The 27,961-nt window shown below is 49.9% G+C and overlaps 11 protein-coding genes across 11 annotated transcripts; 4 read left to right on the plus strand and 7 right to left on the minus strand.

Annotated features, from left to right (window-relative positions):
• Positions 1-1,440: 1,440 nt before the first annotated feature.
• On the minus strand, positions 1,441-6,288 carry N7503_002212 (uncharacterized protein; the record flags this gene model as incomplete). Its single annotated transcript, XM_057061759.1, has 1 exon — positions 1,441-6,288. The coding sequence occupies one exon, from the start codon at positions 6,286-6,288 to the stop codon at positions 1,441-1,443; it is 4,848 nt and encodes a 1,615-aa protein (XP_056925721.1).
• Positions 6,289-7,678: 1,390 nt separating this feature from the next.
• N7503_002213 (putative C6 transcription factor) lies at positions 7,679-9,154 on the plus strand (the record flags this gene model as incomplete). Its single annotated transcript, XM_057061760.1, has 1 exon — positions 7,679-9,154. The coding sequence occupies one exon, from the start codon at positions 7,679-7,681 to the stop codon at positions 9,152-9,154; it is 1,476 nt and encodes a 491-aa protein (XP_056925722.1).
• Positions 9,155-9,216: 62 nt separating this feature from the next.
• Positions 9,217-10,904, minus strand: N7503_002214 (MFS transporter; the record flags this gene model as incomplete). The annotated part of the gene is made up of 3 exons (XM_057061761.1): positions 9,217-9,502; positions 9,557-10,796; positions 10,853-10,904. 3 exons carry the CDS (start codon positions 10,902-10,904, stop codon positions 9,217-9,219), a joined length of 1,578 nt encoding a protein of 525 aa, XP_056925723.1.
• Positions 10,905-11,368: 464 nt separating this feature from the next.
• N7503_002215 (quinone oxidoreductase family protein) lies at positions 11,369-12,358 on the plus strand (the record flags this gene model as incomplete). Its single annotated transcript, XM_057061762.1, has 1 exon — positions 11,369-12,358. The coding sequence occupies one exon, from the start codon at positions 11,369-11,371 to the stop codon at positions 12,356-12,358; it is 990 nt and encodes a 329-aa protein (XP_056925724.1).
• A 385-nt stretch (positions 12,359-12,743) lies between these two features.
• N7503_002216 (pepsin-like aspartic protease) lies at positions 12,744-14,205 on the minus strand (the record flags this gene model as incomplete). The annotated part of the gene is made up of 3 exons (XM_057061763.1): positions 12,744-12,827; positions 12,881-13,753; positions 13,858-14,205. 3 exons carry the CDS (start codon positions 14,203-14,205, stop codon positions 12,744-12,746), a joined length of 1,305 nt encoding a protein of 434 aa, XP_056925725.1.
• A 494-nt stretch (positions 14,206-14,699) lies between these two features.
• Positions 14,700-18,337, minus strand: N7503_002217 (uncharacterized protein; the record flags this gene model as incomplete). The annotated part of the gene is made up of 5 exons (XM_057061764.1): positions 14,700-14,807; positions 14,862-17,825; positions 17,890-18,033; positions 18,097-18,123; positions 18,242-18,337. 5 exons carry the CDS (start codon positions 18,335-18,337, stop codon positions 14,700-14,702), a joined length of 3,339 nt encoding a protein of 1,112 aa, XP_056925726.1.
• A 680-nt stretch (positions 18,338-19,017) lies between these two features.
• On the plus strand, positions 19,018-19,830 carry N7503_002218 (uncharacterized protein; the record flags this gene model as incomplete). The annotated part of the gene is made up of 1 exon (XM_057061765.1): positions 19,018-19,830. The coding sequence occupies one exon, from the start codon at positions 19,018-19,020 to the stop codon at positions 19,828-19,830; it is 813 nt and encodes a 270-aa protein (XP_056925727.1).
• Positions 19,831-20,221: 391 nt separating this feature from the next.
• Positions 20,222-20,595, minus strand: N7503_002219 (uncharacterized protein; the record flags this gene model as incomplete). Its single annotated transcript, XM_057061766.1, has 2 exons — positions 20,222-20,403; positions 20,490-20,595. The coding sequence occupies 2 exons, from the start codon at positions 20,593-20,595 to the stop codon at positions 20,222-20,224; spliced, it is 288 nt and encodes a 95-aa protein (XP_056925728.1).
• Positions 20,596-20,792: 197 nt separating this feature from the next.
• On the plus strand, positions 20,793-22,792 carry N7503_002220 (putative AP-3 adaptor complex subunit mu; the record flags this gene model as incomplete). Its single annotated transcript, XM_057061767.1, has 3 exons — positions 20,793-20,836; positions 20,887-21,306; positions 21,367-22,792. 3 exons carry the CDS (start codon positions 20,793-20,795, stop codon positions 22,790-22,792), a joined length of 1,890 nt encoding a protein of 629 aa, XP_056925729.1.
• Positions 22,793-23,249: 457 nt separating this feature from the next.
• On the minus strand, positions 23,250-25,516 carry N7503_002221 (hexadecenal dehydrogenase). Its single transcript, XM_057061768.1, has 5 exons — positions 25,329-25,516; positions 25,040-25,270; positions 24,176-24,975; positions 23,763-24,122; positions 23,250-23,313 (listed from the first exon to the last, which is right to left on the minus strand). The coding sequence occupies exons 1-5, from the start codon at positions 25,469-25,471 to the stop codon at positions 23,267-23,269; spliced, it is 1,581 nt and encodes a 526-aa protein (XP_056925730.1). The 5' UTR covers positions 25,472-25,516; the 3' UTR covers positions 23,250-23,266.
• A 697-nt stretch (positions 25,517-26,213) lies between these two features.
• N7503_002222 (isocitrate lyase 1) lies at positions 26,214-27,952 on the minus strand (the record flags this gene model as incomplete). Its single annotated transcript, XM_057061769.1, has 3 exons — positions 26,214-27,470; positions 27,532-27,687; positions 27,749-27,952. 3 exons carry the CDS (start codon positions 27,950-27,952, stop codon positions 26,214-26,216), a joined length of 1,617 nt encoding a protein of 538 aa, XP_056925731.1.
• Between the last annotated feature and the right edge of the window lie 9 nt (positions 27,953-27,961).

A 27,961-nucleotide genomic window follows, 5' to 3' on the forward strand; every position in this document is an offset into this window, starting at 1 on the left:
ATACATTGAAAAGAAGTCCTGCTAAGGAACACGGCCTCAAGAATAGACTTTTAACCACAACAATGGAGGAACCATACGAATGAAAACAATGTTCTTTGATCTAAAGCAACAATTTTGCAGTCATTGATTGTCTAAGATGGCTAGCTGCAGCTACCGTCTAGTCGAGATCTCAATCTTGCCTTCATCACCTTCTACGGCAGAAAGCTGGGGGGCTCTGTCGATATTGAGCCTCAAGCCTACCAGAATACTGCCTTTGATACACACATTGCATCTCCATCAGACAGGTAGGACATTGTTCTCAGCGAATACTCTGCTTAAAAACACCAACAAGTTTCAATACTTGGCTGGATTGTGCCAGTAGTAGGAACAATGGTCCCTCTCCCAAGCAGAACTTCTACCCTTGAACACTCGTTATCTCAAGAACTGATGCTAAGTATTATCGGCCACCTAGAGGCTTGAATATAACTTCCTTTGCCTTGCGAACGAGCCTCAAGCTATCTGCCCTACCTGAAACTACCGTTACAACATCGACCCGAGCTTGGGTGATGGAGAAGACCATTTGGTCATGCTAGGGACACCAGAAAGCAGACAAATGCCCAGCACTTGACGAACACTTATACAAGATTACCTTTTTACTCATACAAATTACATACTCGGTGGTTATTGATGGATAGTCGTGGACTCGGGGACAACTGAGGTTGGGCAGCGGGTCTCGTGACTTGCATGGGCCCTAACCTTTCAATGTTGGCAACAGTCGTCCTGACGAAAACCAACATTCTGAAACCAGGATAGGGAACTGATGGGCCCTGGAAATTGAGCTGTCAGCCAGGTACCAGTGATTGACTGTTTGGTCTATTTTACCCTGAACTAGGCAGAGGGCGTGCTTGACGGGATTGGGGCCCGAAGGAAGGCAAGAAGTTCCATGGTTTATCTGCCAATTAGTACACATTCTAAAGTACGTTTGGCACCATTTGGAGTTAATCGAATGAGCTCATTACATGCTATACCAAGCGTCCGTACTAGTGGCTGAATTGGACTATTTTGGCACTGGGGAAATGTGAAGCCACTGAAGAAGAGTAGGGAATACGAAGACGCCAACTCGGGTCTACGGTATGGATGGATGTCTCAATCTGGGCAAAGCCAGTTGTATCACGCTGGGATTATTATCTGAAGAATAACAACCAAATTGGGGTATCATGTTCAATCAATGAGCATCAAAATGGAAATCTCCATGCACCCCCCTTTTTTCGCCATATCATGAGTTGTGCCACATAACGCTTGGGATTTTATGTTCACCATTCCATGCTCCGTTTGCGAAGACAAAAAAACAAAAACACAATTGGATTGTGCCGAGCGCCGAGCGCCGAGAAGAAAACCAGGAAAGCCAAGGGACAGCAATGCCAAAGGCCATTGGGAAACAAAGGTAACGACAGGCAGATCCTAGTGAGCCGAGTGGTGTCCAGGGTTGTTGAGATGGGGAGAAACGTAGGGATATGGAGAAGAGTAGCTTTCCAGCCCCTCGGGTCCAGTCAAGTCAACAACTGGTACGTTGTTGGATGTCTGAGTTTGTTGGGCCGACGTGCTCTGGCTCGAGGGCATGGACCGCGAGGTTCCAAGTAGGCTAGGCTGCTGCGCTGTAATTCTGTTCTGCGGCTGCGTCGAGGGTTGATGCGTGAAACTACCGAGAACAGGCCAGGTCGGGCTAGTTCCAAAGCTTGCGGTATGGGTTGCGGGATTAGATACTTCAGCCATGTGGAAAGACTTTCTGTGTGGCTGATGCGCGAATGTACCAATGGAAGGCCGTGCCATGCTCTTTTCCGAGCCGGCGGCATTGGTTGTGAGCCTGGGTGGACCAAAATGCGGATTGGGAGTAGGTTGAGGGTGCCCTGCAGTAGCAGGTACTCGCGAAGCCGGAATTTGGCTTGTCGGAATTTGATCGGCGGAGTCACTATGTAGAGAGGATTGTTTGCGCTCGATTGACATTAAGTGACCGAGGACTCCACGCAGATATTTCTTGGCTGCAGAAACAAGACTGGGAGCCTCTTTGCTTTGAGCCAATGCTTCCAGCATACGCCGGATTTGGATTGTGGAATGAAAATGAGGGCAAGCTCGCCGTCCTCCAAGGTGTGCCAGGCCGCAGAGCGGACAGTGTTCGACGCCAGCCTCTTTCAAGGGACATTGGCCAAGCCCGTGGCTTTTTTCGCATGCGATGCAAGGCGCAATACTATCTGAATCTGAAGTGCCGTCAAGACCCACCAAGGCTGGGGCGGCCACAGGAACTTTAATACGCTTAAATGGATGGCTCTTTTTCGGGCGGAGAGGCTCAATGTCAATATCCATATCATCTACATCCCCGGCTGTATCGTTGGCAGAGTCAGATTCTTCGACGTCGCCCTTCTGTTCAAATTCGCCATCGCTCTCACTGCTCGCCTTGCTCTTGCGCTTCTTGATGGGAGACACCGTGGTCGAATTTGCACCATCAAGGTCGTTGGCCTCTTCCTGTGCGGTCTGGTAATTGACTTGAGCTCGCTTTCGCTTCCCTCGACCGAATCCTTCAGCTTTGCGAAAAGCTTCTTCACGAGCATGGTGCTCGCGCTCTTTCAAAATCTTGGCCCAAACGTCCTCATCCATAGGTGTATCTTTGCTCAGGGTTACTTCTTCCAAAGTGCCACCGTCCTTTTGCCAAACACGAGCAAAATTGAATTGCGGATTGTTTGCTTGAGCATCTCCTTCCTTGGCATCCTTGGCATCTTTGTCCTTCTTCTTCGCCTCCTCGGCCTTTTCGGCTTGACTTCGGTCTAAGAGTTTATCGATGGATTCCTCGTCGTAAAGGACATCGGCTGAATGGTCGTCTTCGAACAAAGCCTGGGCGCCATGACGCAAAATAGATTCCAAGTCTTCTTCATCTTCCATGTCTTCCATGCGCTCAATGAGGACATGGTCAAGGGCCAATTTTTTCTTGCCCTTTTCCATGATCTTTTCCTCCACGGATGCTCGTGTTGTAAGGTGGTAGACAAGGACGACATTCTTCTGGCCGATCCGATGAGCCCGGGACAAAGCTTGCATATCTTGCTTTGGATTGAAGTCTGGGTCCATGATTATGACGGTATCAGCCGTCGCAAGGTTGATTCCAACACCACCAGACCGAGTCGACAGTAGAAAAGCAAAGTAGGGAGAGTCGGGCGCATTAAATTGATCAATTTGCTTTTGCTTCTCCCGAGCCACCAATCTTCCATCCAGACGACAGTAGCGCAGCTCAAGCCCGGAGAGGAAATCTTCAACAAGATCCAAATTTTCAAGAAATTGGCTGAAAATCAAGACACGGTGGCCGCGCTCTTGCAGCTTTGGCAACATGAGGTTTAGTAACTGAAATTTGCCTGAAGCCTCCACCAAGCGCTCATGAGCCTGTCTAGCATTGTCTGTGACTTCCTCAATTTCTCGGCTGTAAACGAATGGATGACACAGACATTTTCTGAGCTGCATGAGAATATTGTTCAAGTTGTGTTTTTCCTGTTTCTTGAGCTGACTGACATGAGTTGTGCAAATGGCTTTTATCAGTTCAGGATTCTTTCCCAAGATTGACTTGTACAACTTCTTTTGCACAAAAGACATCGAGACAGGCACAATAATTTGCACCATCGGCGGTAGGAATGGCAGAACCTCGGCCTTGGTGCGACGAAGAAAGAACGGACTAATCATTTTATGAAGACTTCGGATATTGTCTGAAGTGAGTTCGCCATACTCTTCTTCCAATTTGTCGGCCTTCGTCTTTGGATCAAGGAATTGAATGAGATTGAATAACTCCCGGATATTGTTCTGAAGAGGAGTGCCAGTGAGAAGAACTTTAAAGTCAAACTTCATGCGAGCAAGGCGCTCGTAGAGCTGAGATTTATCATTTTTTAGGCGTTGGCCCTCATCAACCACCAAACCTGCCCAATGAACTTTTGAGAGCACCCTCTTTGCTTCATCATCTATCATGCTCTCATACGAAGCAATGACCACATGGCAGCAGAGATGCTTGCCACCTTCTGGGAACATCTCATGTTCACGAGCCATTTGGCACGCATATGCGGACCCGAAATACGTCACAACCTGAATGTCCGGTGCCCATGACTTGATCTCCCGTCGCCAGTTAGGAACCGTTGAATTCGGAGCAACTACCAGAAACGGCCAGCACGAATGCTTCTTGATGAGGGTCGCAAATAGGCCAATGACTTGGACTGTCTTACCGAGGCCCATATCGTCTGCTAGAATGGCATTCCTTTGCTGAAAATGCATATAATAAAGCCAATTCACGCCCTCGAGCTGATACTCCATAAGCTCACCATGAGTGATCATTTCTGGTTGGGCTTGCAGTACTAACTCGGTCTCGAAATCCAATTGGCGGGTAGCTGCGAGATGATGTTTGAGCTCTTTGGGATCCACAGGCTGGATCGTGTCTCGGCGCAACCAATCTTCGAAGGCGGCCTTGAAGTCTTCCCATCGCTCAGTCTCCTCTGGTTTAGGGGGGACCTCCCAAACTGCCTCTTCATAGTTCAATCCCTTGTACTTGACGTATGCCTCTTCAACCATCTCAGGATTCGTGGCATCATCTTCTGACACCCATGAAACATTGAACACGATGTCTACCCGAAGATTCTCTTCAGGAATTGCCTCTTTCATCGTGAAGATTGGTTTCCGAGGGGTATTGTAGAAAGCCCGCAGCATGGCAGGACTGCTGACACCCCATACCCAGTCACCAGGCATCCAAGTTGCGCGGAAATATGACTTTGATTTCCATTTGATGAGGTACTCTTTATCAATCTCTGGAATAAGTTCAGGTAGTGAAATTGACTTCCCCACGGCAACTTTGGATTGAAGAGGACGCCAAGCCACGAGGACCTCTATTTCATCTGGTGTAGATGAGCAATGATGACATTGCCAGTGTTTGTATTCACTGAAAGGGTCCGTTTTGTCCGTTTTGTCTTTTCCGTCAATTTGGGGAAGATGTTCCGCGTGGAATCCTCGGTGGCAAGTAGTGCATCGGAATAACACATTTTCGACATTGTTAACCAGAGCCATATCAATTTCAGTGATCGGGTCCGTGCCCCCGTTCGCTATGCGTAATTGTTGTTCTTCCTTAGAGGTGAGACGCCCTCGAAGGGGTTGGGACATTGGGCCTTCCCTCCTACAAACAGCACAGTGGCCGAGGTGAGGACGAACATCATGCTTGTCGTGAGAACTGCCAAGACAGCGACGGCATTGAAGGATGAAGCTTCCTTCGTCAATCTTGGTGACGAGATGCTCTCGACTGCCACGGGGCCCAAGGCAGGATTGATGATATGATGAGCTGCAGCCTTGGCAAAACACCAGGATGCCCTTCTCTTCATCATCCTCAAACCAGTTGCAGGTAGAACAACATCCGAAATGTCTGTTTCTGAATTCGTCATCACGATCGAGTTCGATGAAGATCTCTCGGGCCCCAGTGTATTTCGGCCGGCGTGGACCCTCGGCTTCGGCTTCTGAAAGGTCATCCTCTAGCCGTTCCTCCATGTTTTTCCGAATAGACTTTCTTTCCCGATTCGACCTGCGTGTTCCTTCATCAGGATCTGCGTATTTGTTGGAGGAAGATTTGGGTTTGGCCTTCTTCGCTCTTTGCCGTAGCCTGGTAGAGGCACGAGGAGCATTGAGCTCGTCGTCGGAGCTTTCTGGAGCATCCGAGGGTTCTTCTTGCTCACTTTCTGTCTCAATATGAAAATATTGAGTGTATTCAGCACGGTGGCGATCTCGGCGTCTGCTAGGTCTGGGAAAATCTGGGTCGGATTCTTCCGATGCCGCGCCATCTCCAGAGAACATTGCGCGCAGGCGGCGCTGCCGGCTGTTCCTTTGAATCAATGCTAGATCATCACTGTAATCCGAATCCGGATTGAACTGGTCTAAAGCTTGAGAACTGTTTTCTAGCTGCATGAATCGATCGTAGGTCATTGTCTGTTGCTCCCCACTCTGTAGTCTGACGGTGTAGGAGGGCTTTTGGGGGTTTTTTGAATCCAATTTCAAAATCCGGCGCACGGCGAAATGCCCTGGTAGGTACTCATAGTCGCTTTCATGACCAACATCCGGCACAGTAATTTCAATGAAGTGGTTCATAGCTCTAGGTTGTGGTGGCTGGTGGGCTTCATTCTCCTCTGAGTCTTGGTCTTGGTCTTGGGTTTTGTTCGAGGCGGTTTTGCGAGCGGGGGAGCTTTGGAATTGGCTCAATAACTGAGCTTCCGTCGCATCGGCGTCTTCGAAATCAGTCTCGGAACCCATCATTTGAGACGTTCCCTTGCGATCGCACAGTATCCCGAGATGAACGTATCAGTCAAGTGAGCATAGGCAAGTCAAGACTCGTAAGGACGATTCTGGGGCAGATTGAGCGTCTCCGGTGAGAGCTTTTCTTCTAACTTCAGTCATCTGGTGGGGAAAAATGAACGAGTGTCGGGGGAAATCAGGGATACAAATGAAGTGGGCTTTGTATCAAGCGAAATAACAAAGGTGATATATCGTCTTAGCGCGTGAGTGACGCGATGCCGGGCGCCGGAGTAAGTATCCCCCAGAGCCTTATCTTATCGGTCGCGTGCGGCCTTATCGGCTGTCCCTCACTATGAAGTGTTTGAGATTGTACCCGCAATTTCCTACTGTCTTTACATTTGAGCAAGATATTATAACGCGAAATGTGATAACACTACTCTATATAGTCCTGAGTACAAAAATAAAAAAGCAAATATGTTCTGCACTTCAAGCACTGATCTTGAGGCTTAAATCAATTCTATCCTTCAGGCCCAGAGCCAAGCAACTTATTGGAAGAGTACGAAGAAGGAAACAGAGAACGAGAGAAAGCGTGTCTAGTATGCATCAGTAACTTTTGGGAGGAACTATAGGCGCATTTGTGAGCCCAGAAATGGTAAATGCATGGATGTTGGTGAAACCCATGGAAGATGTGTATAATCTGAAAAATTTAATGCATGTGTCGCGGTCACTATTCATGACATGCATGGATTATGATGGTATCATATATACATCTGACTGCACTACAGTCTCAAACAAGAATGTATTTATTTTCCGCAGCTTTGTGTGCATAAAAGCATGGTTCAGACCTGCCCCTACTCTTCCATCTTAGTGCCCGATTACCAAGGCACTAATAATCGCTGCCTTGGCATACCTTATCTGTACTTCCACGGATGTCTAGTGTGGGCCGACACTTTTGACAACCTTGGAACCAGCGCGACAAATCCTCCTAGACTATCCATGTAAGCATATCGGGAGAGCTGCTAATATTTGTTTGTATGCCAAGGTCTTGCGAGAGGCAATATATCATTGGCTTCACAAAAGGGGGCCAGTATCAACGCCAAGGACGTTCGCCATTGGCATCACAGTGACTCTAACCTTGGGATTGGTGACAACTGAAGGTCTACCTATGATGTCGGCTCACCCAAATATTCCAGGCCCATCAGAGCCATCGGTTACCCCGGGGCCGGTACGACAACGCTCCAGACAAGCCTGTCTCCCTTGTCGTCGACGCAAGAGGAAATGCGATGGCAAAATGCCTTGCAATATCTGCAAAGGATATGATTACGAATGTGAATATGATACTATGGCCGTATCAGCACCTTTTAAACGATCCGCGCCGAATGCTTCGTTATCCCAGCCATCCACAAAAATGACACGATTGACACACCAACCAGCTACGTCCAAAAAAAGCACTGATTCATCGATTTTACCCGGGGTTATCGAACCGTCGAAACCTCGTTATGTGGGAAGGTATTCATGCGTTGCATTCCCACTCTATGTTGGCTTGGAAGTTCAGGCGACCAAACTTCCACGACTGCACTCATTCGCATACCATACGGGCGTTCGCAAGGAACCAGCCTGTGCAGTTTCCCACAAGGTCGCAGGGAAAATCCCTTGGAACACAGCAAGAAGTCTCATCGATATTTATACCGCCGTTATTCACCCTGTCTTTGGATTCCTAGATATGGGTCGTATCTATATGCTCTGTGAGAAACACTGGCACGGGCAGCCCCAAGACATGGCCTTCGAAGCTTTGATCTGTGGCATTCTCGGTTTAGCATCCTTGTTCAATGATTCTTTGGACCAGGATACCGAAATATGGATAATATCACACGCGAAAGAAATCCTTGAAGATGATGTGATCAGTCGCTTCCCTACTCTCGAGATCATTGCTGCATGGATACTTCGAACAATATATATTCGATGCACTGGGAGACCTCATGTGGCTTGGCTTTGTAGCTGTACCATTATGCATCTCGTTGAAGCGGCAGGTCTACATCATGCGCCCGAGTTCATAATGCAAGCCATTGGCAACATTGCCCCAAATCCGGAGACTTCAGATATCATCAACCGAACAGCACAGGTCGCGAACTGTGTCCACGTCCTCATTGCATTCGAGTATGGTCGGTCCATCATGACATTTAATCGCAGAATACTTGAAACTTCCAGTTCGACATCTAGAGGAGGGGATTTCACATCGCAATTATGCAGTCTCATTGCAGCTATACCAACGAACCAGAACACCGATAATTTGGAGGTTCTCATACAGGAATTGCTCTCCGCCTTAGAAAAACTTGCAGATACAACTGTTGACCATGATTTCCTCATACTACTGCGGGCAGACCTTGCCCTGGGTATCTACCGTCGTCTTCGTGTCATGGATCCAAGCCTTCGGCAGGGACAGAACGACCGTGTGATCGCAACCGGAACAGCTGCCATATCTGCAGCACGGAGACTCGCCAATCAAAACCAGCCTTGGTGGAATGTTGTTGGTACCGTGTTTCAATTTGCGTGTTCTTTGCTTGTTATGGACACGGTCTCAAGCTGTGAAAGGCTCTCGGAGACGATGGACACCCTAGAACTTATTGTGGATCGATTCAGCACACATCTGGCCAAGGAGGCACTCTGCACAGCTCGGCAGCTTGCCAAAGCATCTTTGGACAAGAAGCGCAAAGGCATGAATGCGCTTGAACGAATCGTTGGAACATCTACACCTGAAACCACGGCCCCAGGGACGGAGGGGCAGCTTTTACAGGACATTGCATCCCTCAGCCCATCGTTGGTAGCTCAGCTTCCTATTGATTTAGATTATTTGTGGGCCATGGATTTTCAAATGCCCATTTAAAGCAGTGGGAATGTGGCTCTATATTATTTAATTACGGCCCTCGTGGGCTAGAACAAAAAAATTTACAGACTTTTCTTAGATGACCTCCTCCAAGTCACAATCATAAAACTGGTCGCAACCATGACACCCAGCCCAGCTAAACCAAGACCCATATATGAGGCTCCACGGTAACCTTTGAGGATATTTTGTCCATCATCATTGACGTAGCTCTCCACCACTCCAGCAAAGCCCAGTCCCAAGGAGATCGAATAGTTCACGGCCGTGGTCACGAGCGAACCGGCAACACCTTGATCTTCCGCTGGCATGGCGTCGCTTAGGATCAGAATTCCGGAGGGGAAGGACATGTCCCTATTTTCAGATTAGCAGAAGTCAATTTGGTCTCAAGATTCAGGTGTTTCCTACATTCCCCAGGGTGTAATAATCGCGATCAAAAAGGCGTTGGCCCAATAAACCTGGCCAATGGGCAACGAAACCAATAATGCCTGGCCTATCGCGAAAGCCATCATGGCGATGAACATGATCACGCAAGCTGGAAGGTATTCGAGAAGCACTCCAGTACACACAGCCGCAATGGCACCTGAAACAGCGACACCGGAAAACCTGGCCGTCGTAAGAAGCCCAGTGGCTGATTCGACGTTGGTCATAATAGCGTAGTAGTAGAATACTACAACGCCAAATGAAGACCAGCCCGCACAAATGCAGCCAAGGACCCAGCCAGTCTCGCCTTTGAAGACTGAACGGGGTAGTAGTGGATACGCAGACTTGCTCTCCACATAAAGGAAAGCCCCGATGATCAAAATCCCCACAATCAGCAATGCATAATTGTAGGGAACTTGCCATCCTACAGTGGCGGCCTGGTTCCAAGCAAAATTGAAGAGAATCATACCCGAGACGCCGAGTATAGCCCCGAGTCCGTCCAATCGAGCAAAAGCAGAGAGTTCAGGCCGTGGCTTTTCTTGTGGCATGTGAGGAATCACCAGGAATCCAAGGATAGCAAACATAACACACGCAATCGCGCAAATCCAATATGCCCAGGGCCACCACAGCTTCTCGGCTATTAGTGACGAGAAAGTTGCACCAATGATGAATCCTCCTGGTGCCACAGCTCCGAACAGACAGAATACCATGCCCTTTCGCTTACCGGGTGGGTATGTTCTTCCCAGGATGGCGACAGCATTGGGAAGAAGAGCGGCCGCGCCTATGCCTTGGCATGCCCTACAGCAATCTAAGTATACGGTGGTCGAATACGCAGAGAAACCAGCCAGAAGAGACCAGAGTGCAAACCACATAAAACCAATGATAAACATCAAGCGATGTCCATAAACGTCACCCAGTCTTCCAGACACCAGGATGAACGTCCCGACTGTCAGACTGTATGCTGCCGAAGCCCATGTCAATTGTTGGGGGGTGCTGTCAAAAGTGTCGCTGATTTGTTTCAGGGGTGCAATTGACAACGACAGACCAGCTTGTGTCATGAGCTGGGCGGCACAGACAACAATGACAAAAGCCACTTCGTGTGGAAACGTTTTCGGTGGTGGGTAGGAGGATGCATCTTGTTTTTCGTCGATATCCGTATTGAAAGAATCTGGTGCAATTGAACGTTGTTCAGGCTCCATATTGTGGTCCGTCGCGAACGTATTTTCTTGGGTGCAGAATTAGCTTCGGCAACTTTACCGACATGTCAGAACTTTATCGTACCTGCGTCTGGGCTGATATTATGCTCTTTTAAGTCCAGAGTCGCTTCTGCCATTGTGGCTGGGTCAATAGTGTCAATTTCAGAAAAGGGGAATCATTCCGTGAAACTTGTGTGAAGTAAATTGCGACTTGACACACTAATCGGTCAGTCGACGAAAATCTTATATATCTTCCGTCGGATCGGCATCTCGTCACTGATTGATAAGTCGGATCCCGCATCTGCCGCGTGGCCCGCACGGTCCGCACCAACCTTGCAAGACCGGTAGCCTTCCATCCCGATCACCTCATACCCAATGCCGAGAAGGGAAGGGAAGTACAGGTGGGTCACATGTACATGAAAAAAGAGGTTGTTGTTTCAAGAAAATGATTGACAGACATGTCCCGAGCTCAGTATATAAAGCGCCTCGCGCGCCACACTGATTGTCGGCACCTCACCAATTCAATTCGGTTCTGTTCTTGGCCTTCTGGAGTCACTGAAGGGCAAAGACAATCAAACTCAATAATATTAATTCCACGACGATGAAAGCGCTTCAATTAACTCGCGTCACCTCGAGTGTGCCCCCAACGTTCGCAAAAGCAAACCTGCCCATCCCGCGCCCGAAACCTGGTTATGCATTAGTCCAGATTCACTATGCCTCAGTCCAACCATCAGATCGAATGAATGCTCAGGGCGGTTTTCCATACACCACCTTTCCCCGAGTCCCAGGCCGCGACTACTCAGGTGTGGTAGTCGATGTGGCAGATGACACCAATGACGCCAAATCCTGGATAGGCAAAAGTGTCTACGGAACAAGTGGCTCAACTCTTGGCTTTGGAGTTGATGGAACGCACGCTCAATACTGCTTGATTCCCCAAGCTGCACTTGTTGAGAAACCTGCACCTCTATCTCACATCCAAGCTGCCACTGTTGGTGTCCCATTTACCACAGCGCTAATGTGTCTTCGCCGTGCACAGGTAACTGCAAATGACATCGTTCTTGTGCTAGGCTCAAAGGGAGCCGTTGGATCTGCAGCCGTACAAATGGCCAAGGCACTGGGAGCGAAGCAGGTATTGACAGCAGCGAGACGAGACGACTCAAAGCCCGATATTCTCTTGGCTACTCAGGACCTTGCTGCCTTGCTCAAAGACAGAATCTCAGCTCTGACCAACGGACATGGAGTGGATGTGGTTATCGACACTGTGGGAGATCCGGCGTTGATGTCGGCCACGATGGAACAGTTGGCGAAAAATGGGCGCTTTGCATGGATTGCAGCTCCTAGGGGAAATGTTGACAAGACTATTTCTTTAGATATATTCCAAGCATATCGCAAGGGACTATCGCTTCTTGGATGCAATTCGGCCTCACCCACTGTTGAAGAATTGGCGGAGCGATTACGATTAATGAGCGATTGGATTGATCGGGGGTTATTGAAAGCTCAAGACGAGAAGGACTTTGATGTGGTCACCTTGGATGATGCCATTTTAAAAGGCTATGGGAAGACTGGGAAGGTGATTATTGACATGTCATGATAGCATTAATGCAGTATTAATGAACTGTTCCATTTGGATGATTGCTTCTATTGATCCACAAATATTTCTTGGTATCGCGGATACTCCCGCATGGAGACCGGGTCTCAGGCACAGCGATTAGGTAAAGTTTACTCTCAAATCTTGGCAGAGACGACGACAATATTGACTGCTGCTATAAAACCCATTGCCTTTGATAGTCGTGGGTTTCCAATCCCTTGAAGTTTTTTGTAATCTTGGGACATAAAAGCTTATAGGTAAATTCAGGAAAGAGAAATGATCATATTCTGATACCGAAAGATTATTCATCGCTTCACGACCCTATAGTCCATTCAATGTTGCTAGGACCCAATGACCACCTAAACAAGTACTACCGATGTCCAAAAATTTACGAGGAAGGAGGAGTGGCAAGGTTCTGGTTAAGTTCCTTGCGCTGGACAGCGCCGAATCGAGTATTGCCAACATCGAAGACCTATCAGACTGTGGATTAGCACTGTTTCTGTATCAGACGAAATGATCACTTACGGCGTAAATGCCCTTCAAGAAAGTATCACCAAGAATATCCATATCCATAGAGCCACGGCTCTGGATTCCACCATAGATCCATCCGGACTTCGCTTCCACGAAGCCCAAGTCCTCCTTCTGCACGGCAAATTGCTTGTCACCAACAGCAAACGACACAACAGGCAAATTATCAACAGTAGTATCGGAAGGATAGATGTATCCCTGGCTTTCACTATCGTATTTAGCTCCCTCAATAGCATCATAGATGGCCTTGCAGGTAGCATCATCCACAAGAGCCAAAGTGGTACCAGTGTCAGCAATGGCAGTGTTTCCAGACCGAGTGATGGTTTTTCCATTCACGGTCGCAGAAGTGGAGTCGAACAGCCAGAATCCCTGGCTCTTATCAACAGGTGTGTAAGTGATGTCTGCACCGGCAGCCGTTACGGTAGCCTGGTCAATGTAACCGAATGTATAGAACGACTCGCCCTTGTCGGGCTCATCGGCATCACGCCACGATCCCAACTTAGCTGTGAACAGCTCGGCAGATGACGGGATGTCGTCCTGGGTGATCATGTTATCCACCGGGGTAGCTACAGACTTTGGCTGCACGGTATTAATGTTGGAAAATGCGAGACCCAGCAGCCCATCACCAGCCCCGCTTGCGAACTGGGCCGACAAGGTATCTGCTAGCTCGATGGCCTGGTTTTTCACAACCACGCCACCGATGTTCACATCATCAGTACCGACAGTACCAGAGGCAGAGGATCCATCGCCGTAAGAGATCTTCCAGGTCGAGCCTTCCTGGGTCTTGAAAGTGCTCGATTTGCTGGAGTCAAAGACCGTATGATCGGTGTATTGGGACAAGGTTGCCGACGGCAACTTAGTCGACCAGACCTAACCCAATCTAGTTAACAACCAATCATTTCCCACAACAACAAAGCTAAGGGAATCAGGGAATCAGGGAAAAGGGCAATGTAACAATAATATAACCAACTTACCCATAGATCGGCAGATCCCGTATCAAAGTCCAAATTCAGGTTCTGGGCCGGGCTGCCAATACCCACTTGAGCAAGATACATCGAATCATTCTGCACGTCCTCGGCGCCCACCTCGCCCACCTGGTCGGTATCGGCGCTCTTCTTCTTCAGTACCTGACGCATATGCACGCGCCCACCGATAGCCTTATCGGTGTACTGCCGGCCTGTCTGCTGCATGGCATTGCCGAGGAAGTATGGACCAGGTTGAGTCGGGTTGAAGCGATACTTGCGCATCAAATGCACGTACGACTTTGTACCCGACTTCTTGTAGTGAGGGTTGGCAATGATCTTGATCTTCGTTGCCGACATGGTGCGGGATTTGCGGGGAAGCTTTGACTTCAAGAATTTACAGATAGACATTGTTAGCTATGGGCCCTGTGGCATTGGCTACTGATGGGGACATGGTGGTTCTGGGCGGGACTGGATACCTTTTTATTATCTGTTTTTTGGGAAATGTGAGTGGAAATTGAATGTGAATGTGAATGTGATTCAGGTCAGTTGGTCTTCAGCTGCTTTAAATGTTCGCCATTTCGTCATTGCAGGTGACGGGATTTAGCGTGGAAAGGCAGCTCTTAGTCCAGTGGCGATCTACGTCGTATCAGAGATCGGCATGAATGATTCTATCAGCCGGGCGGGGCAGCGCCTCTGTAGGACCACAAGATAACCCTTGGATTACTTTTTATCTTATTGGACATTTTGCGGAAATCATCTGCCAACGCCGAATCCAAACCTCCCACCCTTAAACCTCCCAAAACAACAGCAAATGGAACATAAACTAGGAAAGGATTAACGGAAAGTCTGGCTTATCTCTTCCGAGTCTTGGACTTGGGGGCATTCGAAACACTTGCCGCCCGCGAGGTGGAGGCAGAGGCACCCTTGCTAGCGACCTTAGCAGCAGGTTTAGCCTTGGCCTGAAACAGGTTAGCAGACATCGGGAAAGATCACCCAGCCAAGCTGTAACTTACGGTGGTGGCGCCATTCTTAGCCTTCTTCTTTGCAGGAGCTGCCGCGTCATCGTTCTCCTCGTCCTCGTCGCGGTCTCGGCCACGACCCTTCCCCTCTCCTTTGCCGTCCCCATTGGCCTTTCCCTCGGGTTCAAACTCCTTTGCAATGGTATTGAGGAGCGTAGTGCAGCGACGGCCAATCTCAACTGGAGTACGGCTGAGGAAGAACCAATCAAAGCGGAAAAGAGGAGATTCCCGAACCTCGTCGCGAATCTTATCGTAGAGACCATCGCCTTCCACGCCGTACTTGTCCAACATCACGAGCAAGAAGCGATCCTCCTCCTCGGTATAGACTTTCTTGTTGGTTGTAGATACCGTGTAGTTGATCTTCAGCTGCTGCAGAGGCACCCGATACATTTCCATCTTTTTGCGTAGCATCTTGCGCTGGTGGTTCATCTTGCGGAGCTTCTCCTCACCCTGTTCAATCACCTTGAGATACTTAGGATAATCTTGAATCTCGGTGTATCGCCGCCAGAAGACTTCAGCATACTCTTCAACCTCATCGGGCTCCTTGCTGTCCACCTCGGTAGCGATACCCTTATAGTCAGTGCGGCCGAATTTGGCCGAACCGTTGACAAACTGTTGGAAATCACGGCGGTTCCAGGTAGAAAAGCCATCCTCCGACATGCGATCCTTTTCCGCTCTTTCTTCCTCGGTGAGTGGCTGAGAATTGTCGATCTCTTGTTGCTCAAGATCTCGCTCTGCCTCTCGGTCGCTGAGCTCTTCCTCTGGGCCTTCAGGTAAGGGAGCCTTGTAGCCAATCTCCTTGTGGAAATAGGCAGTTTCTTTCTCCTGCAGTTCTTGCAACCCAGGAGGGAAGAACTGCCAGTCATGGACTGTGGTCTGCTTAGGAGCCCGTGGAACCTTGGGCTTAGTGTCGGCAGTCCGCCCACCAGTAGCTAGGGCTTGACGGTAGTATTTGTCGATCGAGTAGAACTGTTCTTTTCGCTCACGCTTGGCGGGGTTGATCCAGGTCATACCGATGTCCTTCTTGCGCTCTGTGAAATCCTGACCATTCCATTCATACGCGCTCTCGGAACTGAATTTCTGCAAGTCATCGATGCCAAGCTTCTCATATTTCTTGTTCAGCTGAGCTGTTCGCTCCTCGCCCTTTCGAAGAATAGCTTCGAAGTCATTCTGGCTAATGTCGTTGGAGCCGTCGCCCGTGCTTCGCGGGCCGAACACATTGGCAGCACCATGCTGAATCATACCAAGTAGGTCGTCCTTCGACGCGGCATTCTTGGATTGTTGTTGAGCGCGCCCTTGCTGGATGACAAGTTGATCTAAACGCAACTTCTGGGCTGCACGTTCAAGGACCTTTTCCTCGATCGCATTCTCCGTAACAAATCTGAAAACCTTTACCTGCTTGGTCTGTCCAATTCGATGCGCACGGTCCATAGCCTGGAGATCGGCTTGGGGGTTCCAATCACTATCAAATAGTACCACAATGTCGGCAGTGGTCAGGTTAATGCCTAGACCACCGGCACGTGTAGTTAACAGGAAAATGAATTTGTCCGACCCAGGTTTGTTGTAGTCATCGATTGCAGCGATGCGATCCTCATGGGCTGTGGTGCCATCAATTCGACAATAATTGTACTCACGAAACACGCAGTAATCTTCCAGGATATCCAGAACACGGCTCATCTGGGAGAAGATAAGGACACGGCTACCATCGGCCTGCATGCGATTCAAAAGCTTATCCAAAATAGCCATTTTGCCAGAATTGAACACAAGGTGCTCGTCGGTGGTGTAGGGAGGCCCGGGTTCGGCGCCCTCGAAGAGGTAGGGGTGGTTACAGCACTTCCGCAATTGCATGACAATATTCAAGAGACGAGTCTTAGACTCGCGCTTTCCGGCCGCGCCGTTGACAGCATCGATATCTTTCTCCAAAATCTTCTGGTACCACTTGATCTGCATATCGGACATGGGTACGTAAAGATTCATTTCCTGCTTGGGTAGCAGGCTCTTCTCAACATCGCTCTTCACACGTCGAAGTAGGAAAGGACGAAGGACGCGGTGAAGTTGCTGTACAACAGTATCCTGATCGGATTCCTGGTTGGAGAACCACTGGTCAAAAGCATCGGAGTCACCAAAAACATCCGGCAGCAAGAAATTGAGTAGTGCCCACAGCTCGTGGAGGTTGTTTTGCAACGGAGTACCGGTGATCAGCAGTCGGTTGCGGGAGTTGAATAGACGGATAATTTGAGACAGGGAAGACTCCTCGTTCTTGATGCGGTGGGCCTCGTCGATGATAATGTACTCCCAGGCAAACTTCTTAAGATGCGACTTCTCGCGGAGGATCATCTCGTAACTGGTGATACATACGTCAAAGTTCTCATTGACAAGGCGGTCGTTGATAAGACGTTGTCGCTCTTCCTTGTCACCCTGGAGAACCACGACATCAATTTCGGGGGTCCACCTGGCAAACTCTCGTTTCCAATTATCGAGTGTGGATTTTGGAACGGCGACTAAATGCGGGCCAGAAATTCCAGCAACGTAGCGTAGATAGCCCAGGAAGGAGATAGTCTGCAAAGTCTTGCCCAGTCCCATCTCGTCGGCCAGGATACCAGAGATACCGTTTTCGTGGAGGGAAACCAGCCAGTTCAAACCGGCAATCTGGTAGTCGCGGAGTTCACCGTGGACAAAAGCTGGCGACTCTCGGAACACAGTGGTGGTCTCCCCGCCACTCTTTTCATCCTGTAACAACTCTGCATCTTCCTCCTGCTCGGTTCGGCGACGTCGATCTCCACCTGCACCTCCGGAGCGCGAAGATCCCTTGCGTGCTCTTTCCTCAGATTCTGCATTTTGGCGATCGATTTCAGCCATAATTTCCTTGATCCGCGGGTTAGGGTTGGTCTCGATGAAGTGGCGGAACAGGTCGGTGAGGCCCAGCAGGTATCGAAATCGACGAATAGAATCATCCTCCTAACCAAAATGTTGGTGATTAGTTGTTCACATGTAAGGTTTCTCGGGAATTGCCCAGTCTTACCTTGGTTTCGTCCAGACGGCTTTGCTTCTTGCCCAAGATACTCTTTCTCAGTTGTGTAGCTTCTGACCGGCGTCGTCGTCCATCTCCTAGAGCGGCATCGCCTGCGACGCTGCTCGCTGTGGTGTTGGGGTTGGTCTCCGAGTCCTGGTGGGGGGATATGTCAGTTACTTGTCGAGGTAGCGGACATTAAAAAGGACTACGATTTACCGTATATTCAGGGGTAGCTTGATAGCTCTAGACATGGGGCAGCAATTAGTATCATGATACTGCGCAACTGACCTGCCTATATTGCAGCCGCATCGCGATGCGACGATGACGGCGTGGTATGGAAGTAAAAAGCAAGAACACTTACCGGCGCGTCCACGGGAATCGATGGAACAACATCATCGTTAGCGTCAGTCATTGGTGTGTCCGCCTGAGGCGGAGAATCAGTGGCGGCTGGTGCCATAGTTTATCTTCAGCGCGCGAAGCACAAAGAAACTCAATGTAGGCACAAGCACGTCTCGGTCACGTTGACCGTGTAGCTTCGGGGTGGATATCACAAAAGAAGCTTCACAGCATAAACAAAACCGAGGGATTGAAGTTCGAGGTGGTTCTGGAAACCAAGGATGGCGCGGGTAGGTTGAGTTCACAGCAGCACCAAGTTAATGATAATAACCTGAGAAAGAAGAAACGCCTCCAGTCGCGCTGAAGAAGAGCAAATGGGAAAGCGCGGCCCACTGCACGCGCTGATTGGTGGGCTGTATTACATAACCACACCAACGGCACTTCGGATCAAAAGTTTTCCCGCAATGGGGTCACGTTACCGGGCCAGTGCAAAAGATCATCATCTGCAGTCAGGTACTCACTAGTTCCCCTCCTTGTATACTTGGAACTTGATAGAATTTAGAGCTAGGGAACACCCCAGAGGCTTCTAGGCTTCCAGCTTTCTCTTATTCCCTTTATTCTTGGGAGGCTTTTCATTCCATCTCCTTATCTTTGTTCTTTGTTCGACTGTTTCGAGGGCCCGGACGACCACAGCAATCCTTTGCCCAGATACGATACATCACACCACACCAGTGAATACCACAGCTTCCTCGCCCCTTCAGACCAAGACTCTATACTTGACTACAACATATTTAATCAGCCATGGATTCCATGAGATCGTTAAATACGTCTCTGCCAAGCTCGACCCCGCGCCCACAGCCACCCGAGCAGCTCCTGCAGTCATTCAAGGCCGCCGCCTTATCTGTGACCAACCTCTACAAAAATGCAGTTTTTGAACAGGCCCAAGCTAGGCAGGCTGGCTACCAGGATGCGTTGGAGGACTTGCTTCATTTCCTTGATCGGGAGAACCTAGGCCTTGGCGACGGAGAGGGGTGGAAAGTCCGACAGTGGGCAACCGAGAAGCATGATGGAACTGGGTCACAAAGCAGTGACGAGGAGGAGCGCGTTGACTCAGAGAAGCGTGATCGAAGTGCCACTCCGGCTACTGCCCGCAAAGAGTCTGAACCTTTATCCCGCCAACCCCCGACCTCCACACCAACCTCTACGCCGACCCCTGCACCTCGCCCTGAAACCACCATCCCTACCACACAACCACAGGAGAACTTGATGGGAGCCCCGACAGTATTCACCTTCACTGCCGGTCCAACCTTTCCCCAGTGCCAGGATGATATGGATCTGCAATCCCCGGACAACTCTGCCCCATCTTCGCAGGACGGGGCGCCCGTCAGCGTTTCCGTGATGCCTCGAAATTCCCGTCAACAACACCGCCACAATAATCTCAACCGCCCGAACCGGGCGTTCGCCCCACGCGAATCCCCGAACAGCCTTGGATCAAACCTTGGGTCGAGTCTTGGATCGAAGCGGAAATTCACAGTACCAGATTTCTTCGACTTGTCTGGGCTATCGAATGGCCGGGATTTATTTGGAGGAGGCAAACGAGGTCGTTTCACATAGGAATCTTTCCTTGACCGTACGACCTTGACGAGATGACGAATTTCCTTTCTGATTGTCAGGCAGCACATGGGTGGACTTGGGGGGCTTTACTTTTTCGGGTGCATATTGAGGACGAGAACTCTTGCATAAGGTTTTGCTGCATATTCCCTTTGCCTGTTTCAGGCTTTCTTTCTCCTAATCGATCCCCTTTCGCTTTCCTATACTTTGTCATACAGCATATAGAGAGGATTTGTGTGTGGAGATACCCAGTGCAGCAGCTATCATCGAATTGTGATAGTATAACAAATCAATATCTTACAAACTTCATTACTTTCTTGGCCTTGGAAAAACACCTCGTAGACCTTATTGTACAAATCCTATATAGGCAATCCCGATATGATTTCTATGGCGCCTAGTTCAATGCGCGCCAGATTCCCATACCGATTAGAGTCGCAGATATGGAAGCAATTCCGAGCTGTCGTGAGCCCATCTTGTATTTGCTGGGACCTTGCATAATCATTTTCTCTTGTTTCCGCAGATTGCTCATGCCAGTATAGTAGCTGTAGATGCCGAGACCAACGAATGCCGCAGAGCCTATTTCCGGAAGTCAGTAAGATTTCTCGGTATTTACGATATCGGCTCTCGAGGTCACGGCAAGCTCCAGGTCATGGATAACGAACCAGTTACTCTGCAGGACAAGCAGTCATCATATTTGTCCTCCGCCAACGCCTGTTTGGCATCCTTTTGCTGGATATCCCAGGATCGATTATCGGGTTGAGAAGACATTGAAGATGTGGAAATAGGATCTCGAGAGATCATGAAAGAGTCAAAGAGAATCTTAGTTCGAAGCACCTATGCGAGTACAACTTGCGGAGGCAATCGCGTGCACCCGAAAAGTAATCCAGGGCGGGACTCTGCGGCAGAACCCGCAGCTACAGTGAGCTATACAACTCCGAGAGTTCTTGTCTCAAACAACAGCCATCATGAGCGGTGAGATTGATGCCGTCTACATATTTGACGAGCAAAAGTATGCGGCCAAATTCAGAAACTATAGGATTTTACTAATACCTTCTCCAGCGCCCCTCTCGTCGAACATGTCTACCGAGCCCGCCCGCCTTCGGCCGCGGCCATCTTGCCCCTCTACCTCGCCCATGCTGCCCCGCGCCCTTCATTGCTATACTTTCCCAGTACCAGTCCACCGGTGACTGTGTTCTCGATAACCCAGTCGAACTTGCTGTTTCTTGCGGTGAGCGAGGTGGATACGGAGCCGCTTCTGGTGCTTGAATTCCTGCATCGCGTGGTGGATGTACTTGAGGATTTTGTTGGCGCTCCTCTTCTCTCAACCAAAATCCAGGCGAGTTATGACGTGGTGGCTCAATTGCTGCATGAGATGTGTGATGGGGGAGTGGTATGTAATACCGAACCCAACTCGTTGCAGGAGGTTGTCGATGTTCCGGGATGGATGGGGAAACTTCTAGGTGGAATAAGCGTACCTGGGTAAGTCCTGCTACTGATTCGGTATATTCACCTCAATTCTGATGCCCCGCGTTCATTCAGTTCTTCTACTCCCACTACGAGCAATCCTCTGAAGCAGTCACTGGCTGCGGCTAGTGCAGCTCAAGGCCCCGCAATTCCCTGGCGTCGACCCGGAGTACGGCACACATCCAATGAACTATATGTTGATATTATTGAATCTCTCTCTGTGACTATGGCGCCTTCTGGAAGGCTACTTTCTGCATTAGTATCTGGGACTATCGCATTCACTGCTAAAATATCGGGAGTTCCCGATCTCTTATTGTCATTATCAGCTCCTGGCGGCCAACAGTCACTCGCCCGCAAGATTGATTTGCCCGTCTTCCATCCATGTGTTCGCCTGGCTCGCTGGCGCGAGAAGCCGGGAGAGCTCAGTTTTGTGCCTCCCGACGGTCGGTTCATCCTGGCTGGGTATGAAGTTGATCTTCTTCCAATAGACCCAGATCTTGATCACCCACCCAGCCATATGGAGAAACTGTTCCTTCCTGCAATTGTGGATATTCGCAAATCGCTTGGTCCTTCTGGGGCAGAGTTCGAGGTTCGACTCACCCTAAATACCACTTTCCCTGGTCAACCCTCTCGTCCGGTCCCATCTCGAGCTGGATCAGGGACTTCCACACCATCCTTCCTTGGTGGCGGCAGTAACTCCAGTGGGCCGGTATTAGAGGAGGTGGTTGTCAGTATCCCGATATCTAAATCTGTGCGTCACATCACGGACATGCAGGCCAGTCGTGGTGATGCCCAATACTCTCCTAATACTGGACTGCTTGAATGGCGAGTCCCCACTGGCCGCGACGCTGGGACTATTTCTGGTACCGCAACTCTCCGCTGCACTGTTGCAGGCTATCCGTCGGCGGATGAGGACTTTGATAGTCTGGAAGAAGTCGATGAAGACGCCAACGCAAACCTTCTACAGGGTTACTACGAGGACCCTGCCTCGTACGATAACCCTTCTACCAATACCACCCGGAAAACACGGTCAGGCGACCCCGCAAAGAAGAAGAAAAGGAAGAAGAAGGAGAAGTCGAGCAAGAAGTCATCCCGTTCAGCTGCTGTTCTCACCGAGGACCCAGGTGACACCGAAGCCGTCTCAGAAGAACCAGTCAAAGTCTCCGCTTCGCCTTCTCCCAACCCCTCCACCCATGCCCAAACGCCTCCTCCGCAAGCTCAACCCCAGTCTCAAAACAATTCACAACTCCCGGCATTCTTTGCCCCTTCATCTGCTTCCCGTTCTGCGCCCCGCAGAACCAAAGCCCAACTTAATGCGAACCTCATGCCGAACTCGGCATCTGTCTCCTTCTCAGTGCGCGGCTGGCTCCCCTCTGGCATCAAAGTGGAAAGTCTGAATATCGATCAGCGCCGCAGCCGTGGTGTTGGTGAGAGTGTCAAGCCGTATAAGGGTGTCAAGTACCTGTGTGTGAGTCGGCGCGGCGTGGAGCGTCGTTGTTAAGCAAAGCATCTTTTTCGGGCATATTCAGTATCACTTATGGGCCGAAACACGAAGCGTGCAATATTGATTTGGCTGGTGTCTTTATATCAGGCATAATATCAATCTCGCTCTACAAAGCTATACACAAATAATGATATCGATACGTTATGGGTCAAGTCTTTTCTCTTAAATTCTTACCTGTGCTCAAAATAAGACAGCAAGGCCTTCACTCCTCTGTTTTATGTAGCAGGAACATGTCACAGCATCCTTGTATATCCTGTGACTATCAAGCCGTAACTCACGCAGAAAGTGGGCCGCGCTACATCCTTTGTCCAAAATTGTACAGTTCGATGTAGATCAGCCCAAAATTGGTCTCCAAAAGCGATCATCAATTGATTTGCCAGTGTGCTAGCTATTTCCGTAATTACACTAATCCCAAAACTGCCAAAAAAAATCATACACACCCACATAAGCAGTACAAATCCACCTAACCATTTAAAGTTTTGATCGGCGCTCCACGATCTGAAGCGCAATGTAGGCAACTATAGACAAGTTAGAACTAGTTCATAGTGTATGACAAGTAACAAAAAAGGGATATCCCCCATTAATATTAAGTCTTTAAAATGTGTATTGGGATGACAAGGGGAAATGTAAAGTGAGCGTGACAAGCGGATTTCAAATCCACTGAGAGTAACACATGAAGCAGAAGCTTCAAGCATAGAAACACACAGGGTGCAAAAGCAGGGTATCAGCCCTTCCAGTATATAGAAGGGATTTGAAATATTTCGGTCCGGGGATTTGCCGAGACGAAGGAATTCCGGACTTATTTATCGTCTCCTTCGTCTGAGGAGATGAAAAACCGAGAGAACATGACAGGGTGAATCAAAAGAAAATCGAAAAGACGAAAATCCAAGAAAATCTTGACAAAGAATGGGGAATAGAACGATATATCAAAGACATAGGGAATAAAGTGAAGAAGATATTTACTCACTGGCAGCAACGACAGTAGCACGGCCTGCACCAGCCTTAGCACTACCACCACCCAGAGTCAGGAAGTAGCGCAACCAGCCGAGAGTCATCTTCTGACCACTGCGGTCGAAGTCAGGCACCAATGCGCTGGCGGCCTTGAAAGTCTGGATCTTGCCGGCATAGGGCGGGTAACGGATGGCAAGAATGGACTCAAGCCAGCTGGGGGTGGTAGTGATGGTGCGACGGTGAACGAAGACATCGAAGCTGGAACGACCACGGTATGCGCCGTGACCACTCTCGCCGACACCTCCGAACTGGAGGGTGGGGATGTGCACGGCAGCATCGTTAACAGCGACACCACCAGAACGGGTAGAGGCGATGACTATATATTGTTAGACTGGGGAATATGTGGATATGAATCTGATTTATACTCACCCTTCTCGACATCGGCCTTAGAGCCGAAGGGGTAGACACCCAGAGGAGTGCTCGAAATACCGTTGGCCAGGCTGATAGCCTCATCTAGATTATCAACGGGAAGGATAGTAATGAAGGGACCGAAGCTCTCCTGGGAGCACATCGAGTCATCAATCGAGTCCACCTGGACGACGGTCGGTTCAATGAAAAGCTCCTTCTCGTCCATAGTGCCACCCATCATAATCTTGCCCTTGGTGTTATCAAGCATGGACTTCAGGCGCTGGAAGGAGGCCTGGTTAATAATGTGACAGAAATCAGAGCTTCCCTTAGCGCCGTTAGGGTAGAACTCCTTATACGCCTTCTTAAATTCCTCAATGACTTGCGACACGAGCGTCTTGTCCACAAGCAGGTAGTTCTGGGAAGTGCAGATCTGACCAGCGTTTAGGAGCTTACCCCAGAGCATACGGCGGGCCACTAATCTCGGGTCGGCAGACTTAGTAACGAAAGCAGGGTTTATACCGCCCAGCTCGAGCACAACCGGGGTCAAGTTAGGCGCGGCGGCCTTGGCGACAATACGACCAACATTGGTACTACCAGTGAAGAAGATCTTATCCCACCGCTCGGCCAACAGTGCCTGTGTTTCGGAGACGCCACCCTGGACGACAGAGTAGCATGCGGGGTCGAGGCTAGCCTCAAAGAGTTTCTGGAGCATGGCGGCGCTGTGGGACGCATTCTCGCTAGGCTTCAGGATCACGGTGTTACCGGCAGCAATGGCACCGATGACGGGACCGAGGGTCAATTGGAAGGGGAAGTTGAAGGGTCTGCAGAAAGCAAAATTTATTAGCTTGCATAGCACGCGTGCATGTTCGGGGTGGCGCTTCTTACCCGATCACCAAAACAACACCCAGGGGGTCCTTTCGGATCTTGGGGCTCATGAACTTGTAGGTCAATTCAATGTCCTCGGCCTTCTCATCCTTCATCCATTTGTGCAGGTTGCGACAGGCGAAAATAATATCATTGAGCAACCATCCAGTCTCCGCAAGCTCGGTCTCGAAGCGCGGCTTGTTCAAGTCCAGCCGTAAAGCCTCAGCGATCTCTTCCTCGTTGTCCTTGATACTAAAAAAGAAAAATGTCAACTTATATTCACTGATCAGTCGCATAGAGCAGAACTCACGCCCAATAGAGCTTGCGCAGCTGCACAAGGCGAAATTCGACATCTCGGGTGCGGTGCTCAAGGAAGGCCTTGCGGGCAGTGGAGACCCGTGAGGGGATTTCCTCAACCGGTGTGAACTGTAGCTCGGGGAGTGTTACACCCATGGTGAATAAGTCGCAAAATAATGGTGGAAGACAAAAGGATAGTCCTCACGTCAGAAGGATTTTTGGTAAGTTTTGAGGGTGTTCTCTCGTATTTAAGGGCGGTAAGCGGCCTACTCCGCATGCACATGCACTTCCGGCGGTTTTGCCCCGTCGATCCCGGGCCCCTTTTGCTGTTTTGGTGTTCTAGATTTGACTGCTTTTTTGTCGATTCTTTCGGATTTTATTGAATGAGACGATGCTTCAATCAGATTGGCTATATAGACGATACAATTTAAGCTAAAACAAACCACCACCACTGACGAATTGCCCTCGTTATTGCCTTCTTTATGTGATTCAGAGCTTTGAAGAAGTTTAAGATTAATTACCCCCCGGTCACCATCTCCACTATGCAGTCTAGCCGCGGCTTCACGCCACATGTGCCCCGCTCTAGTACGAGTCAACCCCTGGCCATCGGGATTCATCACTTTCGGGATTAGCTTACGGCGTAATTCCGGATTTTGCACAGTTAGGGGCAACACATTAGGGGCAACACGTATTCAACATTCAATAGTCAGGATCCACTATACTCTCATTTAAGCTTCGGAAATTACTAATGCACTGATTTTGACATGCAAAAGACAGACGGCCGCGTACAAGGCGTGGCAACGGGAATCGAGTCCAGGATATAAAGAAAAAATCAAACATAAACGCCAAATGTCCCAGGGCTCAGAAGATCCAACAACTGTACAAGTCCAGCGAGTCTCTAGTTCTTGAACTGATCCTCGGTAACACCTTTACCCATGGCCGCAGTGCTACTTACACCACCAGAAACCATCTTGAGCAAGTTATCCACATAGTTGGCACCACTCCACTTCTGGTGGGTAACAACGTCAACGCCCTCCTCCATCTCAGGCTCCTGAACCAGCTCGCCATAAGCGCGCATGCCATTCTTCGCATACGCCTTGGCAAACTGGTGCGAGATGAGCGCAGTGGTGTGCAGACCAGCCAGCGTAATGAACTGCCAGGCGTAGCCGAGCTCACCGAGGCGCTTAATGTAGGTCTCCTGCTCGTCACGGGGCATGGCCTTCTTCCAATTGAAAGAGGGGGAGAGGTTGTATGCGAGCTTCTGCTCGGGCCAGACAGCGTGAACGCCGTCAGCGAACTCCTTAGCCTGCTTGTAGTCCGGCAGTTTGCTCTCCATCCAGATCAAGTCGGCGAAGGGCGCATAGGCGATGGCACGGTTGACGGCACACTGGGTGCCACCCTGGTAGCGGTAGAATCCCTCACGGGTGCGTGGTGCCTCCCAGTTGAAGTAGATGTCGACGCCGGTAATGTCCTTGGCGATGGCGCGGGCTTCGGTGTTGCTCTTGCCCTTGGCAGCCTTGAGGTACTGCTCAATAAGGCCCTGCTTGTTACCGGCAGAGCTGGCCTTGATGGTGTCGACGACGGCGTTGTTGAAGAGCTTGAGACCGGCCTGTGCGGTCCATTGGTCCTCGATGGCCTGGAGAGCGGCTCCGTTCTTGCCGGCCTGCTCAGCAGCGACCATCAGGTCGTTCAAGGGCTGGATGTTGGGGTTTGTGGCGCCGACAATGAAGCCGTGGTCACGGTGGTCAATGGTGGAGGTGATGAGGGTGGCAGCCTCGGAGTCGGTACGGGCAATAGCCAGGAGATCGGAGCCCATAATATCGGCCTGGGCACGGATGGCGACGAGACGGTTGATGTGCTCGCTAATGGGAACCAGGACCTTACCAGCCATGTGGCCGCACTTCTTGGTGCCAGGAGCCTGGTCCTCAATGTGAATGCCAGCGGCACCGCGCTCAACGAACAGCTTTGTCAACTTCATGACGGCAGTCAGACCGCCGTGACCGGTATCGGCATCGGCGATGATAGGACGGAGGTAGTCCACATTGGCAACATTCGATCGCTGTTCCTTGGGGGTTGTGAGGCGCTCCTCACGCTGTTTCCGGTCGTGGAAGAGCTGTGCGAGGAACAATTGGTTGACTTTGCGGGGAACAGTGTCCTGTGAAGACAAGCGCGTTAGTAATTGTGCCTCTATAGATCTGTGCATGAATATAACATACCATAGGGTAATCTGCAAGATCAGGAGAAGGCTCATCGGTCGACGAGGCTGTTGAGGAACTTTGCCAGCCAGAGACATAGATGGTATCGAGGAACTTGCACATCTGGGTGATCATAGTCGGCTCCAGACAGCCGTAGGTGAAGCTAGCCTGCTTGTTCTATTCAACGAGTCATATATTAGCTAGTGTACCAATTTTTTTTGGATTAGCTGAATCATACCTTCCAGTTGTTTTCGAGTGTGCTCCAAAGCTTCTTAGCTTGCACATTGGATGGGTATTCAATCTTCAGGTTTCCGCGCTTTGCCACGATCTGCTCGGCAGTAAAGGGCCGCTTGGTGAAGCGCCACCGGTCATCCTTCCACCAGTTCTGGACAGCTTGAACCTCCGCCGCGTACTGGCTATCTTCGTCTTCATGTAGACCCATAATGAACTT

The sequence above is a fragment of the Penicillium pulvis genome (genome assembly GCF_028828015.1).
Source record: "Penicillium pulvis strain IBT 33274 chromosome Unknown contig_12_segment0_segment0, whole genome shotgun sequence".
Lineage (NCBI taxonomy): Eukaryota > Fungi > Ascomycota > Eurotiomycetes > Eurotiales > Aspergillaceae > Penicillium > Penicillium pulvis.